Source organism: Pezoporus occidentalis, unplaced genomic scaffold, assembly GCF_034315485.1.
Source record: "Pezoporus occidentalis ecotype Australia unplaced genomic scaffold, CSIRO_AGI_Poc_V1 ctg492, whole genome shotgun sequence".
In the NCBI taxonomy this organism is placed as follows: Eukaryota; Metazoa; Chordata; class Aves; order Psittaciformes; family Psittacidae; genus Pezoporus; species Pezoporus occidentalis.
The window spans coordinates 26,929-35,724 of record NW_026915827.1 but is presented as its reverse complement, the minus strand read 5'-3'; the positions used below and the strand labels follow the sequence as shown (position 1 = coordinate 35,724).

The following is an 8,796-nucleotide window of genomic DNA, read 5'->3' as shown; positions in this document are numbered from 1 at the left end:
TATCCTGTCTCTAATATTAAAGTTATGCCCTAAGTTCAAGAACACAAACCAAACTTAGATGTTGCAAATAAAAATAGAACAGAGGTTGATGCAGGTGTTTAAGCACCACAGGACTCCTATAAACAAAGATGTTGCTTAAATCAAAATCTTTAAGTGAAAGACTCTATATATGAAATTTGGCTTCAGCTTAAACCTGTCCAGTTCCTGTTCTTGAATCTTACACCTGCCTCAAGCTTCAGTTACTCATCTCAACCCATTAAGAAACAGCAAAGTACATCAAGTAAATTCTTGCTTTTTATTTAGCACTCTTTAGCATAAGCTTTTAGGGACAATCTGCCCTCAGCTGTAAGAGCTGTGGCTGAGCAACTCCAGCATTTCCAGTATTTCCTTCCCTCCATGTTAAAAAGAATTGGTGCTTTCCAAGCTCACTGCCCAGCCTGAACAGCAGCAGATGAGGCCAACACTGCCTGCAGTGGGGTGTCCACCACTGAGGTCTCCCAAACCTCATTCCGCACTCGGGCATGGTCGTGGTACTTTACTCCTTCTGCCAACCCCGTCCATCTCTGCCATGAGAGCCCATGACAGGGAACCCCACATGGCACTGACAGAACACCGCCGTTGCTCTCCACATTCATTGCTCAGGTTTGCACTGACCACAGAAGCTACCAGAAGCCTTGGGTGCCAGGTGCAGCTGGACGCTTCTTGCTGTGACTCTCCCATCTATAGACTTCACCAACCACTTAATTCAGGGAATAACTCTATGGACACAGACCTTCCCAGGGAGAGGGGAAGGGCAAAACCTGTGTGACAACACAGCTTAGGGACTAAGGCAGTGCAAGAGATTCCTCGTTAGTCTCTAAGTCCAATACAAATAGGTATGTTTATATCTGACAATTCAGAATATGCTCCATTGCTTCAAGGGTAAGAAAGTTCCAACTGCTGCCATTTTGCACATTTGGACCTTATTCCCCAGGGAATACTCAACCACAGACATGTCCTCCCTACTCTCGAATCGCCACCTTTCCAGGGGGGTTTCCAGCGGGAGTTAACGTTTAATACGGATGTAGCAATCATACTTTTAAATGTTAGGAGAGCGGGCAGGTCCTGTTGTTGATGCATTTAGTCCTAGAACTTATATAGTAGGGGCTCACTGAACACCCCACTGGAGATACTAAGTGGGAGAAATGGAAATGGATTTTAGGATTAAAGCTCAATACCTGAAAAGACTAAAGAAAAATGACATGTTTCTAATAGAGGCACAGGAAGTGGATGCTCCGGTCACTGAAGGACATCAGGAATCCATTTCTCTCAGGAAAATGCATTATACACTAAAAATACATCCTAAACCCACATTGCATCAAAGGGCGATGGGAGACAGACAACTGAGAGCTGGGGGAAAAAAGATGACAACGTGTAACATCCACAATGCACGCACACAGCCCTCGGAAGGTTTATATATGCTCTATATGTATTTCCAAGTACACACAAAGTGCCTGTTTGGCAGGTTGAGAAAATAGGAATACATCTTGGGAAGGTCATGAAGGAAAAACAAACACAAAAGGAAACCAAGAGTTATTTACATTCAACAATTCAGTAGCCTTTAACATCTCTATATACATACATACTCTCCCGATATATGTACAGACTGCGACGGCATCTGAATGAAGCTTGTTCCAAACGCAACAGAAAGATACAACCCCCCCCCTTGGTAATTCACTTGACAAATGTTTACAGGTTGCAGAGCTTTTCTTCATTTACAAAGGCAATACTGCACGCTGACAACTCCGAGTCCTTACAAGAGGTGTGTTCCCAATGCACTGCACGGAGATGGGGAAAACAAACTGAAAACTTGCTGCGCAGAGAGCGGTTTAATGGGCTGTAATTGCAGTTCCTGTGCCAGACACAGCTCAGGTATGAAACGATTTAAGAAGTCAAAGTTTAGCTGCTGTCAAGGGACAGCTTCAAAGAGAAAACGCCGAATTTTATCCCTTCAGCTCCCAAGTTAACTCCATTCTGCACCTTCCCCTCCTACAGCACAGTTCCAAAACTCAACGCAGTACAGAAATTACTACTGGTTTACATTTAGCTTTGCCCCTGTTAGGACACATCTACACTTTCTAAGTCCATTTCAGGTGGTGATTTGTACAAAGCAGATCAATGGCCCACAAGAAGGAAGTAGAGAGACCATAATTTGCATGATGTGACAGTCAAGTCTCTCCTCTTTCCTCCCTCTGAGGATGTTTGTCTTCTGAGCAATGCTGCAGGATACTGCAGAGCTGTTCCTTATCCCATCCCCAGTGCTATTTATATCCCTTTTCTCCCCCAAGCTTTATCAGAGCTCACATGAGGAACAAACGACTACCCAGAAACCACACCCCAACCACCAAGCAGGAATTTTCAAGAGGAAAAATGTTTCTGTAGCTTGAAGGCTCTTTTCTGTTTGATGTTAACCTTTAAGTTGTTAGAACACTCCAGAGCTGTGGGTGCAGCTGTGTTAGTAACTGAATGACAAAGCCAACGCATGGATGGTGGCAAATAGCACAGAGCAGGCAAAGGAGAGGAAGTAAGGGAAGAGAGCTCTGGAATGGGAATAGTTCTTAAGGATCCTCTTAAGTGCTGTTGGGTTTTTCCCTCTAGGGGACACTAGTCCATGGGGTTTTAAGTGGGTGTGAACAAAGAGCATGTGCTATCAACACCCAGAGCAGTGTGGCTTGATTATCCATACAGGATATCCCACTCACTGCTCATCCCAACAACCAAAGTTAGTACAACAAGCTGGAAGAGCACTGAGGAACTGAAGTGTATTTAAATAATGACTTATTTAAAACCAACACAACACTGTTTGTGAACCTACCACTTCTAGAGCCATCTCACTGAGGATTAGGACCTAAATGTTATGTTACCATCTCAGACAGGGAAAGTTTCTACACCAAATAGTAATAATTAGAGAGATAGCGAAGCACACACAGAGCTTGCCATTACTGGCACTCTCTGCTGCAACACCAATCTGTCAACATCCCATCACTCTTCCTGGACTGGATGCCAAATACACCCAGTGGTGGGTATGAAACCCACGAGTGTCCTCCCCCACACCCTCTCTGTGTCTGGGTTTTCCAGGGCACAGTCAGCTCCTACTGGCCTTACAGCACTCAGGCAAGCTTCCCCTCCCTACTGCAAGCTTAAAACCCTCCTGAACACCTATTGCCTGCAGTGCAAGCACTGTACAGAGGTGGAGCAGGTGCTACAGCAACGAGGAACATGCTGATTTATTCTAGATCTGTATTTAGTGAGCAGCATGTGCCGAGATTCATCCCCTCCAGCACTCCAGGCTGGAAGCTGAGGAAAGCAGGCAGACCCTCTGCAACAGCACCCTTTGGTGCCAGCCCAGGCAGCATTAACAGAACCTCAAGTGCAGTAATTCACCTAAGGGACTCACTTCAGCCTGAAGCTGTGGAACTTCTGGCTCCCTTCTTCCCTCTTCACGACCCTCGAATCTGGCTCACCCTTACCCAAGTGACATACCCTACCTCTATGGTGGATGTGCTGCTCTGTCAGGGGAGCCTCACTTAAAGCATGCATCCAGGTTTAAGCAGAGTTGACTTCTTGCCTCATTAATGAGTTCAGCTGAGACATTAGGGCTGCGAGACAGAAGCCTGGTTCAAGCAGACTGGAACATGCCAAGTCCTGTCAAATTCCAATTGTACAGACTTGTTAGTTCTTTTTGGCATACAGCGATTGCCTAAACAAGACTCCACTTCTTGTTAGTACAATAACTTTTATTTGACATCTACAAGATCATTATCTTGTAGGGTTTTTTTTTGGACAGGTTTATACAATCTCAATTTTTCAATAGTGCAACCTGTGCAAGCAAGAAATGACAAACATTGTCCTTCACTTTCTTATAAACATCTACTATTATAGGCAAAACAAAACTTACCCATATTATAGATAAGTGACTATTCACATTTGTACATTACAATTTCTTTTAAACAGCTCCAGATAAACTCTACAATGTCTTACAACATATTAAACAGTATTCAAGTTACTGGGTAACAGAAACAGCACATACAGCGGAACCCTCAAGTGTTTCCCATTCTCTAATTTACAGCTCAAGTAGGTTTCATCTTACAAGTGACAAATTAAATTACGTTAATGAAGTAAAAAAGAGAAGATTGTGTGCGAGATGGAAGTGAATTTGCACTTCAGTTTCTGTAACCACCTCGGAGTCAGGAAATGCTTCAATTGAAGGAAAAGAGGCATCCAGCCGCCTTTGCAGTACACAGGAGGAATACCATTAATACATTAAAAAGGAACTAAGTTTAATTTAAGATGTTTTATCACAAAAAAGAACATGTTGTAGACTCAAATATATAACCCCCAGGAGAGAACCAGAAAAAATGCCACACCTGGGTAGAAACACTATAAAAATGCAATAACCAATGCTGTACAACTAAGATTGTGTTTCTCTCCGAATTCCTGTCTTGTGTGTTCATCCTGTCCATGCCCGTTTCCAAAGACATGCACTGTCAAACAGAAACTGGGAAGGAACCTGAATGCATGATGTGCAACTTCTAGGTTTCATGCTTTTAGAAACTTATAAATTGAAGAGAAAAAACCCAATATATATTTTTCTATATATATACTCAATACATGCATTCAAGGATATCTCCCACAGCAATGGCATTGATGCACTGCGTTAAACCCTGAGCACTGTATGACAAAAATAAAGCCTGCTTGGGGATTTTCAAGCATTTTCAAACAAATTGTGGTTTTGTAGCTTAAAAGGCCAAAAGTAAAAGCAAACAGGAAGCACTACAGAGAGCATAAGGAAAGACAGATGCACCACCATAAACAACTGCTGGCTTTCAGTTCTACCAACCTTTTAAGATCTCTTTATTCCCAAAGTATTTGAGAGCACACAACTGAACTGAAAAATTTATATTTCTTTGGAATCTGTCCCTGATTTTTATGCAAGTGATATGCTTTTACAGCCTTTTCCTCAAAACACCAAAGTCAACACCTGTAGTTTGTCCTCTTTATGCATTGTTGAAATTGGTGATGCTCTGTGGGTGATGCTGCTGCCAGATCTGCTGCTGTTGTACTGCAAGCTGCTGCGACTGGTCTGACGTCGACAGGAGGTTTACAAGGGGCGATACACAATTTGCAGGAATGATCAGACCTGGAAACAGCAACAGATTAAGTGTTTTGTGAGCATGCAAACAGTTGGTTCATTAAAACCTCAGGCTGACGATTCCACCACTTCATTTGTGCAATGTCACCAGTGAGTTCCCAACGTCTGATCAAGCACACCTACAAGTTCTGCTCCTCAATAATTATCTTCACAAGTCACTTGATCCTTCAGGTCACACAGCATAGAAACAAGTTGCCGTTTTGCCCCTGAAGACAGAGCTTCCTCTTACATCACTTGCTGCCACATAAAATGACAAGTCAGCTCTTTTTGCTTTCCTGTCTCTCAGGAGTTACACCACCATGAAAGTTTAAATAGGAAGTACCTATTTTCAGCATAGAATCATAGAATAGTTAGGGTTGGAAAGGACCTTAAGATCATCCAGTTCCAACCCCACTGCCATGGGCAGGGACACCTCACACTAAACCATGGCACCCAAGGCCCTGTCCCACCTGGCCTTGAACACTGCCAGGGATGGAGCATTCACAGCCTCCCTGGGCAACCCATTCCAGTGCCTCACCACCCTCACAGGAAAGGATTTCCTCCTTATATCCAATCTAAACTTCCCCTGTTTCAGTTTGAACCCATTACCCCTTGTCCTATCACTACAGTCCCTAATGAAGAGTCCCTCCCCAGCATCCCTATAGGCCCCCTTCAGATACTGGAAGGCTGCTATGAGGTCTCCACGCAGCCTTCTCTTCTCTAGGCTGAACAGCCCCAACTTCCTCAGCCTGTCTTCATACAGGAGGTGCTCCAGCCCCTGATCATCCTCGTGGCCTTTCTCTGGACTTAGAAAACTGCTGGAGCAGGAGCTGCCATGATGCTGCACATCCACTTAAGTCCACATTTAAACAAGTAGGGATGTTTCAGCCTCCGAGGTACCCGCTGTGAGGGCTTCACTAAGAGGTTCAGCAATGAGACCAAGACAGAATCACCCTGAAGTCACCCTAAACTATTCATTAAATGTGACTTTCAGTAGCTCAAAACACAAGAAAAAAACCCAACATTTTAAGGGCTTACTGTTCTTTGCCAGGAGTGGGGGGCGGGGGAGCGGAGCCCTCATGGTTTCAAAGGTGGCTTGGCTGGAATAGACTAAATATGACATTTTTGATCCTAGTAAATCAGAAGAACTGGGAGAATAAGTGTTTGGGTGCTTTTCTTCCCCTTTGGAACAACTTCCTCCTTCTTTAACCTGACTGAAAACAGTGTTTATACTACAAATATAAATATCAACAGCAGTGCTTCTGCCCCTCCCCAACATACACACTTGAGGTGCCTTTTGTGGCGTAAGCATAGAATAGTTAGGGTTGGAAAGGACCTTACGATCATCCAGTTTCCAACCCCCCTGCCATCTTTATAAGGGTCTCCTACTTGACTCTCAACACGGAGCAACCTGTAAGTTACAACTACTTTCTACTCCAAGATGGAAATAAAGCCCAGACAAGCCACTTACCTACAATCCTCTGCCCATCTTCTGTTCTTAGACGAACGATTTGCATTTTCACATTGGTACCACTCACAGAGGCTAGAACGCCTTCTACTTTTGTCCAGACGCTCAATACTGAACCACACAGGACGTAGTAAGTCCGACAGCGGAGTCCCACTTCACAAACTAATCCCAAGCCTGCCTTCTTACAATTGCCTCTCCTACAGCAGAGAGGAAAATAAGCTTTCAAAAGAATTCTGCAAACAGAAACCATCCAATTCCCTTCAGAATGAGACTTCAAGTTATTTAACGCGTATTCGGAGTTGAGCAAAGGCTGCAAGTTCACACTGAGGGAAGGATACTTTATCTACAGCATGCCTCTAATGGTAAAGCTCTGAGAATTTGAGACCACGTCTTCAAAGCGTACAGACAAGTGCTATGAAACTAAGGTCTGATCAGTATGTTTCAGAAACTCCAATATTAACCTGAAACTTCTACCCGTTACATGCTGCTCCTCAGGAATTAAGACATCAGCTGCTAAGTTCAGACACACGAGAGGCAGCACAAGAGCAGCTGTTTCTGACACACAGCTCATCTCCATAGGAAGTATAAATATTTCCTCCCCAGATAACATCTGAACTATCCTACCACAATAATACAGCACAAGCCAATTTCATGATACTTCCACTGGAATGCTAATGTATAAATCACACTCATCTAATACATATAATTAGGACCCTAAGGGCAAGCGCAAAGCTTCATGTTCCACTCAAAGGTGGAGTCACTTGACTGGTCATAGGACAAGAAACACAAGATTTCACATGAGTAATAGAAGGACAGAAGTAGTTTAAGTGAACAGTTTAAGTACCTGTGTGCATACAAATACTAACCAGTAAGCATGAGTGCAGGTATCCGCAGAAGAGTTGTACTGCTCCAACCAGTGTGGCAGAGCATCTTCAGAAGGAACCTGGAAAAGTCATTCAAAGGGGGAATCACAATGACGTAAAACACACCAAGACTTAGACAGAACAAAAACACGCACATAAAATTGTGTAAATGTCAAGGTATCTTTGCCACCCCTAGTAATGCATTAGAGTATTTAAAACATCAGCTGAAGATTCAGATTCGTTGCTTAAAACACACTGTACATAGCTGCTTATTTAAGAGCATGTTTGTACACCTTACATAGAAGTAAGACTTTTCCCCTTACTAGACCCTAACCCCCCCATTTTCCATTACTACACCACACATTATTTATATTCAGAATGCTTCAGATATAGGAATGCAGAAACCACATAAATCTGCTTGAAAAGACCCATTTACAAGCTCCACTTTGGAAAAATAAGCCCTGTTTTTGACTTGCCAGAAGGATACATAAAAAACAGAAAAAGTCCTTATATTTCTTTTCAACCTTTAAGTTGAAAACCAACATAACTTTAATGGTTACCTTCTTATATTTCTTTTTCAGGTCTGCACATGTTTCGAGTTTGAGTTGTTTCCCAGTATTTGGTCTGTATACTAAAAAAAGCTTCTTTTTAGGATTCACTTCTTTTACTAGGATAGCAGTTTTCTTGTTATTTCTTATCTGGAAAGAAAAAAAACAACTTTAACATGCTGACAGTATCTGCCTTAAGTGATTCTATATTGTGCTCTTCAGAGTAATAGCACGTGTCTGCGTGCTCAGTAAGACAATAATAAGGACACCTTTAGAAGACAATACCACTAAATCTACATTAGCCTCACAACTCTTCCTTGCAGTGAAGGCATCTGGTTTCTTTATGCAGGTTTAAGTAGGAGCTATTAATTTGGGCTCACAGTCCCATCAGAAAACACCCTGAGCAGCTAAAAAGGAATGCTTTATAATGAGTGTTGGAAACAAACTTAACATGAATTCTAATGTAACAGTGAAAGCATTCTGCAGAGCTGAGCAATAATTAATTTGAAGAGAAGACAGTGTATTGGGTTAGCCCCCAGAAACCTTCTCTAAACATAATCCAAGAGAAACAGAAGAATCTTACCTGTAGTGATAAATAAAATCCATCATCTGGACCCGTCTGTTCTGCCCAGATCTTAGTTGCTTCATCCCAAGACATTCCTCTCTCCACACTGATCTATAGAAGAAAGCCAAGCAGAGGGATCTGAATAGGAACAGACTTTGGAACAGTCACAGACACAGGAATTA

The 8,796-nt window shown here is 42.8% G+C and overlaps 1 protein-coding gene across 4 annotated transcripts in view; it reads right to left on the bottom strand.

Moving 5' to 3' along the window:
• Positions 1-1,445: 1,445 nt before the first annotated feature.
• The window catches only part of SBNO1 (strawberry notch homolog 1), a 34,279-nt gene continuing 26,928 nt past the window's right edge, over positions 1,446-8,796 (bottom strand). For all 4 annotated transcript variants that reach the window (XM_062636752.1, XM_062636751.1, XM_062636753.1 and 1 more), the window contains 5 exons: positions 8,633-8,725; positions 8,062-8,199; positions 7,505-7,581; positions 6,642-6,835; positions 1,446-5,179 (listed from right to left, as the gene is read on the bottom strand). In XM_062636752.1, the coding sequence (XP_062492736.1) occupies positions 5,037-5,179; positions 6,642-6,835; positions 7,505-7,581; positions 8,062-8,199; positions 8,633-8,725 (645 nt within the window). In that variant the 3' untranslated portion in view covers positions 1,446-5,036. The remainder of the gene's footprint in view (positions 5,180-6,641; positions 6,836-7,504; positions 7,582-8,061; positions 8,200-8,632; positions 8,726-8,796) is intronic.